Raw genomic sequence first — 12,434 nt, 5'->3', positions numbered from 1 at the left:
TCTGCATGGCCCTAAATCCCTTGTCTCATAGATTGAATTCTACGGACTACGGATTTTCCATCAAGAGCGGCAGTAGAACTATGATGAAACTAAATCATCTCCTTTACATGGACGATTTGAAATTCTTCGCATCTACCAAAAAACAAATGCAACTGATGCTGAAAATGGTGAAAGGATTCTCGGAAGACATCAAAATGATGTTTGGACTAGAAAAATGTCGACTGCTGAACATAACGAGAGGGAAAATAGAAGATGGTACGTTCAAACTCATAGAAGGTTTAAATGAAGAAGACACATACAAGTATCTGGGCATAAAACAGGCAAGAAAAATCAATCGGAGCCAGATGAAGGAAGAACTAACGGAGGAGTTCACCCGAAGATTGAGAAGGATAATGAGAACTGGCCTTAACAGCAAGAATCTGATAAAAGCTATCAATACCTACGCTTGCTCGGCGCTGAGCTACTCATTCGGTATCATCTCTTGGACCACCACCGATTTAGCAGCCTAACAGAGAAAATAAGGACGATGCTGACTAAACACAATAAACATCACCCCAAAAGCTCAATAGAACGCACCGAGCTGCCACGACATCTTGGGGGTAGAGGAATTGTTGATTTGTCCAACCGTATGACCCAGGAAATTGAAGGACTTCGAAAATATTTTCTGAGCAAGTCTGCTTCGTCAGAACTCCATCAAGTATTTTGTGTTGCTGATACTTCTACACCGTTAAAGCTACAGCAGGACCACTTGGAAACCGTCGAACACTCTGCAGAAAGTAAAATGCTGAAACTGATTGGCAAACCTTTGCATGGGAGGCACCAGAACGAGGTCAACCATGATTACGTCGACATATCTGCGTCGAACTACTGGTTGACTTCCGGAAGGTTGTTTCCTGAGACAGAGGGCTTCATGCTCGCCATCCAGGATCAGGTGATTCCAACAAGGAACTACATGAAATATATCGCCAAGGATGCCTCAGTGGCGGATGATAGCTGTCGTTATAGCTGTGCGACACATGAAACTATCCAGCACATCACCGGGGGATGTCAGAAGTTCGCGGGCACGGAGTACAAAAATAGACATGATGCCGTTGCCAAGATTCTTCACCAAGAATTGGCACTAAAACACCAACTTCGAAGTTCGAAAAAGGTTCCTTATTACAATTACCATCCGGATGCTGTATTGGAAAATGAACATCACAAGCTATACTGGGATCGCACGGTTCTCACAGACCGGAAAATAACCCACAATAGACCAGACCTCATATTGCTCAATAAGGATGAGGACAGATCCCTATTCATCGATGTGGCGATTCCAAATAATATCAATCTTCTAGATAGGCACACTGAAAAAATTTCAAAGTACTGAGATCTCGAGGAGCAAACCAGGAGACAGTGGAAGCTGAAAGATGTCAAGACCATCCCTATTGTCATATCATCTACAGGCCTGATACCGAAGAAACTACTAGAGAACTTGAGGAAACTTCATCTGGACGAAAATATCTATAGGGTCATGCAGCAGGCGGTACTACTGGGAACGGCGGGAACTGTGCGCAAGTACATGGGAAATTCAGAGGAACACCGTCTGCTCCGACAGGAAGTGCGGGTGGAGCAGGAATCCAATCGGCGGCAGGGGGCCGAGGAGCGACCCGGACCCGACCACCACCACGAGCCCGAAAACCTGGAAAGGGCTCCAACAGAGCTTAATCCTTTTGATATCTGAGATATCTGGGATATGTGAATTTTCCTCTGGAGAGGAGTGGGAAAGATGCAAGGCTAAAGTCATAATATGCTTTATTGTTTGATACTAAAAATGCATTGCTGACATTCAAAAGAATTTATATATATTTTATATGGGATTTATTTCATCTCATTATATATGTACTTTTGTGAATATTCTATTTATACCCTTTTTTATTTGTGCGATGTTGTAAAACATCAAATGTGAGAATGCATGTGCCTTCATAATTTGTCGATCGGCTAATGACCTTGCTTGGTAGTCGAAGCAGTATGTTGAAACCTAACTAACTATTACAAGGTCAGTGAACTGTTTTTATATGATTCAAAATACACCATATTTTCCTGGGAAGATCAAAACCAGGAACTCTATTCTAGGTATCGCTAACCCAGATAGCACAAGACATTTTGAGACGTCCAAAATGAGCCCTCTATTGGTCAGGATGTCTTAAACCTCAAAAAAGCCGTCTTTAAGATGTCTGTTTTTGAACTTCTTTGAGACATCGTACTTTTAAATCTTCAAGACGTCGGTTCTTGGACGTGTTCAAGACATCGGACTTCTAAATCTTCAAGATGTATTATATAGATAGGGGAGGAGGGGGCACAAAGGACCACCGGGGCGATTAGGATCGAGACATTTATTCATTCATGACATGCGCTATCGACTCGATACAGACTGTATCCTATAAAGTACGCAGTCTCGATTGTCGTAAACTCATGTTTTATATGCGGTGATGTGTTTTTAGTGCGCGGTATCCAAAATTCGATAATAGCGGTAAGTGATCTAAAAATATTTTATATTCCAAATGCTCGTATACTTTTGTAAATAATTGTTAATAATTTTCGACTTCGTGTGGTATTAACTACATGCTTGGGCATGACTTTAGTAGTCTCTAACGAAACATAATCTTAAAGTAAAACAGTGGTTGAAAATATTATTGTATTAATGGGAATCTGGGGCGAGTAGGACCATATGAAAGGGGGGTGATAAGGACCGGTCCTTATGGCGATAATGATATGATGATAATGATATGATTTTTTTTTGATGCATTCATCAATGAAAATTTATTGTTAATTAACAGATAGTTCGAACTTACAAAAAAAGCGCGAAGTGGTCCCATGGACTTCCCAAGATATGGAGGCAGCTCTGCAAGCCATTAATATACACTCTTTATCAATTAGAAAAGGAAGCCAACAATTTCATATCCCAAAAACTTGCATGCTGCGCCGGATTCACAATGTTGTCACGCACATGGGACCAATAAATGATACCTACAAACAAATTTTTACAGCTGAACAGGAAAAACAGTTGGTTGATCACGTTCTCGACTTGGAGACTCGTTTCTATGCAATAACAACTATGGACTGCAGAAAATTGGCTTTTGATTTGGCAGAAAAATTAAAATTGAAGCATACTTTGAATAAAGAAGCCAAACTAGCTGGTAGCGACTGGTTAGCGGGTTTCAGAAAAAGAAATCCGCAAATCTCCATTCGTGCTCCTGAGGCTACAAGTATGGCTAGGGCAGTAGGATTCAATAGGCCTTAAGTAGAAAGATTCCATAATCTATCAGCATCTCGTTTGAAAAAATATGGATTTCAGGCTGACCAGATCTTCAATATCGATGAGTGTGGTGTGAATACTGTCCCAGTTCCAAGAAAAATATCAGCGAAGAAGGGGAAAAAGCAAGTTGGTCGCATTGTCAGTGCCGAAAGACGACAACATTATCGCCGTATGTGGAATATCTGCTTCGGGATTTTATTTACCCCCATTTTTCCTTTTCCCAAGACAAAGCATGAATCCGTTGTTAATGCGAGGTTGTCCTGCAGGGACAGTTGGGTAAAATACTTCTGGTTGGATGGACAGTGATCATTTCTTGATCCTCCTTGATCACTTTATAGTGAACGACCGAAAAATTCTTTTAGTATTAGATAATCATTCCAGTCATAGAACACTTGAAGCAATTATTAAAGCCAAAGAAAACAACATAGTCCTAATATCGCTGCCTCCACATACGAGCCATAAGTTGCAGCCTCTAGATTGTTGCGTATTTGAACCATTGAAGGCACAATATGCCAGGGAATGTGATGTCTGGCATACAAATCATCCTGGTGAACGGATCACAATTTATGACATTGTGGGGATATTTACAAGAGCATTTGCGTATATTTCAAGTATGGGAAAAGCCATTAAGGGATTTGAGGTAGCGGGTATACGCAACTTCTAAAGAAAGAAAAAGTGGAAGGAAGAGCCAACGAGCGGAGGAACCGAGGGAGGAACTGACAAGCACTCCATTCAAAGAAGAATTGGAAGCGATTTTCAATAAAAAGAAAGCACAGAGGAAGAAAGTTAAGCTCGTCAAGCGGCAACTAGTAGGCAAAAAAAATAAGAAAAAGAAACAGAAACGAATGATTAATCACGATTCATCAGAAAGTGAAGATGATAATCAAGGTAATACCGAATGCCTGTATTGCCACAGTAAATTCTCCAATTCCAAATCTGTAGAAGGGTGGATACAATGTGTGCTATGCAAGGAGTGGGCTCACGATGCATGCGCTGGAGTAGAAGAGGATGAAGAAGCTTTTCAATGTATTATGTGCACAGATTGATAATTATTTTTGTTAATAATATCACTCACAAATATTATAAATAAATGTTTTTTGGAATATGATTGTTATTTGATATTATACCTATTGACTCAATCTCCATAATTTATTTGGGGCGAAAGGGACCAGAGCCGCCATGTTGAAATTCTCAATTTAACTGAAAACTAAGTAAGTAATAAATCTAATTTCGCATACTAGTTCATAAACAAGATGGCTTAATCACGTAAACACAAAATCATGTGTTTTAAACAAAACGAAAAATAAATAATATGGGCCATATAGTCTTAGGAGGTCCTCTGTGCCCCCTCCTCCCCTACAAATTGATAGTGAACGATCATCGATGATCATCACCAACCTAAAATAATAAAAAATTATGGAGCCTCAATTTTCTCTATAAAACCTAACCAAATTGAAGTAGCCCTATTGATATTGTATATTGATTGCAGCTTTAATTGTAGCATACGTAGCTTGGTGGTTAACGCGCCGGATAAGTATATTGCAACCGCTGGGTCTTGAGTTCGATCCCGAGCTAGGGCGGAAATTTTCTAGTCGATACGCGTGCGGGCACCATTTACTCTTCGGTTAAAATTATCAGTGTTATGCCTAAGGTGCATAATATATAGCAATAATAATAATAAGGACACAGTAACAAAGCCTACGCAGAACTCACCCTATATATAGTAATATAAATATATATTTTTTGCTGTGTCTTTTCCCATCTTGTTCATTAAATACCAAATTATATACAGTTATAGAGTTATATCAATATTAAATGAAGCCCCAAAAAATTCATTTCTATCATTTCTGTAATTGAGCCTTGAAATTTGTACTTACTTATTTGAAGAATTTCACACATTTTATAGTACATGGAAAAATTAGTGCGATTATATATTTATATGCAAAATCATTATTTGAAATCAATTTAGACCTCCAGAAGGTCTAAAAGTTACGTCTAGAAGATGAAAATTTCAAGTCGCTTCGGACCTAAAAAAGCTTCCAAGAAGACGTCCTAGAGACGTTTTTAGTTTTAACATAAGCTGTAACTTGGACGTCTTTATGACATATGCAAGGCGTCAACAGACGTCTTTGAGACGTACGCAATGTCGGTAACAGACGTCTTTAAGACTTCTTTAAGATGTCTCTGTGCTATCTGGGAACTAATTACTGGTTGAAAATAGTGCACGCATTCCATTCAGACTGCCAAATGAGTTTGTCCCTTACATTCCAATTCCAATGAAGGAATGTAAAAACCACTAGAAGCTAAGATCGATATTTTTTTAACTTCTTCACACAAATTACGAGAGTTGTGTTTTTCTTTTGAAAACAGTGAAATTCTACCTCGATTCCCACAAATATTTCGAAACCAAATAGACGATATGGACACTGAAATTTGCGGAATATCTTCAATAATTTTTAGTCATTCATAGTTTCTTCAAACTCTACTTGATTGGTTGCTTTGGTGAGGGCTTTTTTTATTTTAAGGAAATCTGCGTGCTCAAGATGTCAAGAGGGATTTCATTGAAAGAAAAATTTACGTTAATGAACCCACAGATCGTCATCCATGCCTGATTCCACTGACCAAAGAACCTTTTAATGCTGGTGTATCAGAATCGTTACTTTATACCCATCCTATCACCCCCAAGTGAGTTGATTAGTTACGTGGAGCAACGATATCACTTCCTGAAAAAAAAATTTCGTAGCTTCTCAATTGAAACTATTTTTAGCGAGTTTCATTTCATCAGAACCCACGGTCCAGTACCAGAAGTAGATTTAAAGAATTACTTTCTGGAGATTGCGATCGAAGGACAAAAAAAAAGTCTGAAATTGACCCTTGAAGATTTGAAAAAGTTTCCAAAACATTCAGTCAACGCCACAATAATGTGTGCAGGAAACAGGAGGGACGAGATGATGATGGTGAGTTAATTACTTGTATTAATTATTTATATTATCTTGGTCAAATGAACGATCTTTCTGAATAGCAGAACATTTCCTAAACATTACGAATCTCAATTATGTACAAACATCAAAAACGGTCAGCTATGTCCTATCAATTCATGGTATCTTCCAGCAACATGAGGAAATTGGATAGTTTTCCGAGAATAGAACCGATTCTTAAAACAATTTGTTGTACTATTCTGAATTCGCCTGCATTAATAATTCGTTCCATTAATTGTTTCTTATCATTAATTTCCACTCCGTAAACTTGTTGTTTCAAATGTCCCCATACAAAATAATTCAAAGGATTCAAATCAAATGATCTCGTTGGCCATAGCACCTGACCACGCTGACCAATCCATCTACCATTGAAATTTTGGTTTAGCCAGGCGATAACATCTCGTCCAATGGTGGTGGTCCATTGTGCTGTTACCACATACGATTGTATACCAAATCCACAGGAAAATTTTCTAGCAAATTATCGAGATTTTTTTCCAAAAACTGCAAGAACACACCGGTATTTTTTTTGATGTGGCAGGGGGAAAATCTGGAAGCAGACGAACACACCCTCTCCTGAGGGGAAACAGTGTGGGGATTCTCACTCTCTTGAGCTAAAAACCCTTAACTGCTTTTTTATAGGTTCCAGGCATTTTGCCTATTAACCAGTTGACTCTTATGGTTTCTGGACTCTCACACGATCATAGTCTTGTTGATAGTTGTATGCTGCCTATATCTTTTATAGGTTAAGCTCTTCTTTGGTTACATTTAAATCCTTAACTGATCTCTCGGTCTTCGGTGGTAGGTTCTTGACTAATCTTCGTAGTTCCTCATTTGGATGTTATGTGGCTTGTCGAATATCCTTTCTGCCTTTCTTTTCATAAATTCTGTAACTGTTTCCCATTCCAAATCCTTGTAGATTTGATTGTTCCTAACAAACCAGGGTACATCCATCGCCATTCTAAGGAGTTTATTCTCAGTGGCCTGTATTCTCTTGATGTGGGTCTTGGCTGCGAAGCCCCATGCCGCCGATCCATATGTGAGTTGTGGTCGCGCGATAGTATTAATCGTCAACTTGATGTTCTTATTCATATGACTTCTTCTGCCTTTGAGTGGATAAAGTCTACTCATTGCGGCTTTTGTTTCATCAACTGCACTTTTGATGTGATTTTTCCATGTTAGTCCTCTGTCGAGCTTCACTCCTAGGTATGTTGCTTCATTTTTCCATTCAACCTCTTCTCCATCAACTTCAAGGTTTTCTTCCATCCTCAATCTTCTCTTTCGCAGTAATATTGCTTGAGTCTTCCTTCCATTGATTTGGATTTTCCATTTGATGCACCATTTGAGTAATTCATCTATGGTTTCCTGCAATTTCTGGTGTATGATATCTGGGTGTCGATGTCTGAACGCTATTCCTGTTACATCTGCGTACAAGGTGAGCATATTTCTAGCATTCTTCGGGATATCATGAACGTATATTACGTAAAGCAGAGGTCCAAGTACCGATCCTTGAGGCACTCCCGCTTCCAATTGTCTGGTTTGAGAGGTTGCTCCATCTATCTTCACATTAATGTTTCTATTCCTCACATAGTTCCTTATAATCTGGAAAAGCTTAGTCGAATATCCTGCTTTTTTTCATCTTGTAGATTAGGCCTTCGTGCCATACTCTATCAAAAGCTCTCTCGATATCCATCAGAACTAATCCTGTGGCCTGTTTGGTCTGCATTCCTTCGGTGACGTATTCTATGAGCCGTAGCAATTGAAGTTCAGTCGAATGTTCTCGTCAAAATCCAAATTGTTCGGGTGGAATTATCTTCAACATTTCTGTTTCCTCATTCAGCCTTTTAGCGATAACCATCTCGACGATTTATTCTAGTGCTGATAGTAGACTGATTGGTCTATATTTTGGGGAAATTTCCGTTCTTTTCCAGGCTTGTTGAAAACTATGATTTCTTCAGGTTTCCATCTCTTTGGCTAGTATTCGGTCCTCATTACTCCGTTTGTTATATTCGTCAAAGCTGCTATTTCTTTTCTAGGTAATTTTTTCAACATATAATTCGTTATCCTATCTTCTCCCGGCGCTCTCCTGTTTTTCAATTTCATTATGATCTCTTTGATCTCTGTTGGTAAAGCCGGTTTTGGAATGATTTCGGTTTCCGGTGGTTCCATCATCAAATTTTCGTTTGCCTCCACTTCTTCTTCTAGATCTTCATTGTCATAATCATTTCTGTAGTTTATTCTGGCTTCTCTCTCAATTGAGTTGGCAAGTGCTTCGGCTTTTTCAAGTCTCGTATATACCATTCCGTTTGCTCCATGCAGTGGAGGTAAAACTGTCCGTTCTCGTCGTAAGCGTTTTTGCATTTTCCAAGCCGAGTGATCTATTGTATTCAGTTCCCTTAATCTCTGATGCCATCTGTTATTACGCAGTTCTGTTAAAGCATTTTTCAATATCTGACTATGCTTATTCAGTTTCTTCTTGTCTTCTTCTCTTTTTGTTGTTCTGTAGATTTTTCTGAGTCTTCTGTTTTTTTTTATAAGTTCCTTTGAATCCCTTAGTGTATCTCCATGTGAATGTTTCGAAATTGGTTTCCTTATTTTTGTGGTACTTTCTTCATAGGCTTGTTTTATTTGATTTTCCAATTTTTCAACTGCTTCATCTAATTCATCCCGGGTGTTTATTTGGAGAATTGTTGCATCATCGTGCTCAGGAGGTTTTTCGTGAACTCATCCAGTTCCTCAGTGATTCCAGAAATTCCTTTCCTGGTTTCCGCTTTTTTGACGGTTTTTACCTTTTCCGTCTTTTTCTCTGGTTTCCTAGTCTCTGCTTTGGTTGCAGTTTCCTGGGGTTTCTCCACTTCCTAATAGTTTTGGGCTGGCTTCGGTGTATTTTGTGTTGGCTTCGAGCTGGTTTGTTTCGATATCGGAGATCTCTTCCATTCGCTACATCCCTTGTAGCTGGCTGGATGACCTTGCTTTCCAAAAAGGACACAAGAAGCATTACGTTCGTCATTCTCCCTGGTAAGCGTACACTCCTTGGAGCTGTGATTACCGGAGCATTTCAGGCACCTCCATGGGAATGTGCATTTGCTCTGGGCATGTCCATACCGTTGGCCCTGCTATCCTTGTTGTACATCCTTGATCCTTGAGGTCCTCAAGGATTGTAAGAATATCTGCATCTATCGGTAGGTGTCTCACTACCGCGTAAATTTTCTTCTCCTCCTCCTTTTTGGAAGAATTCAGTCATCCTCCGGTGATCTTGTGGTGTTTGTGGGACGAGCCTAATTCCGTCCTTCACAGTTGTCGCTCTGCTATAGTTAATGCCGTTTCGCATTAACGCGTTTGAAATTGACTTCCATTCTGACGTTCCTCTAAGTGAAACTGTGGGGACCTTTTCTTTTTTCTCCTCCACTGGAGTGCCCAACCTCTGTGAGGCTGGGGGTGTCACGAACCCCTTCTTATCAAGCTCTTCATTTGACGAAGTGCTGTCTTTCCTCACTCTTTGGGCGGGTGGGGAAATTTTGTTTTGACGGGTTTTGACCACCTCAATCTTCTGCTCTTGAACCGGTAAGGTCTCTTTCCGGACCTTTCTGTACACGTCATGTTTGAGTGCTTTGGAGTAAGGACCTTCCTTATTTCCCTCCTGCAACTCGAGCCTCTCCCTGAGATTTTTAATCTCAGGCACTAAGCTAGATACGCATCTATCTAGCTCATTCACCCTCGCTTTTAAACTTGCGTTCTCCTCTCTCAAAATATCGTGTTCGGACACGTCATTAGCGATTTCTAACGCGTCTTGTCCCATTACGGAATCGCAGTCCGAATGGTCAGACATTTTAAAATCTGATGTTTTCTGCAGAACCAACGATCAAGACCTGGACTCCGACAGATGAACACCAACTTCGAAAATTTTAACGAATTAAAATTCCGATAACACTTACACATATAGAACCTACACAAACTTGAGAGACGAAATCAAATATTCCGTAGCTTTGCAAGTGTGCACTTTCACTTCGACTTTCTCTTCAACATTTACTTTTACAGCACTATGAATAGGTCTGCTCTTGTCAAGATCTCACTCGACACACTGAATGCACCGGCATTCCAATAATCAGGAAGGACTTGGATTGGTAGTAATTTTCCGTTAAAGACTCCTTCCCATACATTAATGGAGAATCTTTGTTGAAAACCCCTTCTTTTGAAAACGTGAGGATTTTATAGAGACCATACATGATCATTGTAATAATGCACCCCGTATCTTGATCAATAGAAGAGCGGCTTTCCAGTAGTTATGGGGTGATTATTTTTAAGATATTAAATACACACAAAATTGAAGGCCCGGGAAAGGGGAAAAATGTGGGTTCGGCCCGTCGCGCGAAGGAAAGGTCTTGAAGTTGATATTATTTCTGGGGAGAACAATGAAATGTAGAAATTAACAAATAAATCTATTGAAAATAAAATTAGTACTTTTGTACAAACACGTCCTTGGTCGAAGTCGACCAACTAAAATCTTCAATTTCTTAAACACATGCAAAGGAGCGCAAAATAATAAACCATATTTTTCGTAACAAAATCTTGGATTAAAATTCAACTTCCCAACTTAGCGCACAATAACAATCAATACTTAATAAATGAATTATAGAGGAGCAACAAACAGAATTTGTCGCTGCTGATGAAGAACTTTTCGACACCAGACTTTGCACTCAACCGAACTTCCCGCACTTTTCCGACGCAAACGCTTAACGCTTTACCTTTCGACCCTATCCAAAATTCCAACAAAATTCTATATCCAATTTTTTCTACAATCAAAAATAATCGAACATTCCTCGAATACTTCTGTGATACTATCTCTGAAACAAAATCAATTAAAAATGAAATCACGATTTGCTCCTGCGTAAATTCTTGCACTAATTTGTGAGGAGCAAATTAACTAGAAAAAAAATTGTTGCCTGATAATGAACTCAAAATAAATAACGTTGAAATTATAATTCTAAGTTGTAACGTTCCGGAGTCTATATCAGACTCCTTCATCAGACGAAAAATCTATTTTTGAAAATCTTCTGAATTGTGGCTTTTGTTTGACGTTACAACTTAGAATTATAATTTCAACGTTATTTATTTTGAGTTCATTGTCAGGCAACAATTTTTTCTAGTTAATTTGCTCCTGACAAATTAGTGCAAGAATTTACGCAGGAGCAAATCGTTGATTTCATTTTTAATTGATTTTGTTTCAGAGATTGGGAGTGAAAACCCTAAAAAGTTTATGAAGAGATGCAGAATCCTCCCAGAATAAATTTCAATCGATATCTAAAAGAATACTTACCTACCCTCACCAGAAGAACCAAATAGTTCCAGAAAGATCCTCGTACGGTGAAAGTTGGTGATGTCGTTCTTGTCGATGGTGACCTCCCAAGAAATCATTGGCCCAAAGGGAGAATTATGGCCGTATATCCCGGTTCAGATGGTCAAATAAGAATGGTCGATGTCAAAACACAAGCCGGAGTGTTCCGTCGATCCGTGGTGAAATTGTGTATTTTAGATGTTCAGGAAAGAAACCAAGAATAGAAAAGTAATGGAATGGGTTTAATTACTAGGGGGGAGTGTTGCTGATTGTTATTTAATATTGATTGTTGTATTTGTTTGAATATAATCATGATATTTATGAAAAACAGGAGAGTTGAGAGTTGTTGTTGTTGACAGAAAAATATTAAAAAAATATAATTGGAACGTGAGTTCCAAAACGATTGGCTTTTTGCAGAGAAGTTACGTCTTGTTTTACTTATGAGTATTTTAAATCACTTTTACCATCACAGTTGCTTACTTTATGACTCTTTTTTGTGCACCGTCTTCCACATCGAAGATTCTTCATTATTTCGGTGGGTTTTAGTCCTGTTTGATCTAACCATCTGTCTTAATTGTCTTTAAATTTTAGAGTCCTGAAGAAGACCCGTATTATGGTTGAAACGTTTATTATATGCAAAAAATAAGAGTGATCTAATACGTACTAATCAATTTCCATACCCCTCAATGATAATAATAATAATAATCTTGAAAGATTTACAAGGTGGATCCCAATATTGTTAAGTTCCTTAAAAACGCCATGTCAACCTGGCGTACTAGTCTTCAAATGAAAGCAGCAGATTGCTCCATTACAACAGGACCTATTC

General features: G+C 38.8%; 1 protein-coding gene across 3 annotated transcripts in view; it reads left to right on the top strand.

The window, feature by feature from the left end:
* The window catches only part of LOC123315853 (sulfite oxidase, mitochondrial-like), an 857,507-nt gene that overhangs the window by 255,333 nt on the left and 589,740 nt on the right, over positions 1-12,434 (top strand). For all 3 annotated transcript variants that reach the window (XM_044901741.1, XM_044901739.1, XM_044901740.1), the window contains exons 5-6: positions 5,824-5,983; positions 6,066-6,255. In XM_044901741.1, the coding sequence (XP_044757676.1) occupies positions 5,824-5,983; positions 6,066-6,255 (350 nt within the window). The remainder of the gene's footprint in view (positions 1-5,823; positions 5,984-6,065; positions 6,256-12,434) is intronic.

This window comes from Coccinella septempunctata, chromosome 6 (assembly GCF_907165205.1).
Source record: "Coccinella septempunctata chromosome 6, icCocSept1.1, whole genome shotgun sequence".
Lineage (NCBI taxonomy): Eukaryota > Metazoa > Arthropoda > Insecta > Coleoptera > Coccinellidae > Coccinella > Coccinella septempunctata.
Note: the sequence above shows the minus strand (reverse complement) of the source record. Positions and strands in the feature narration are given on the sequence as shown.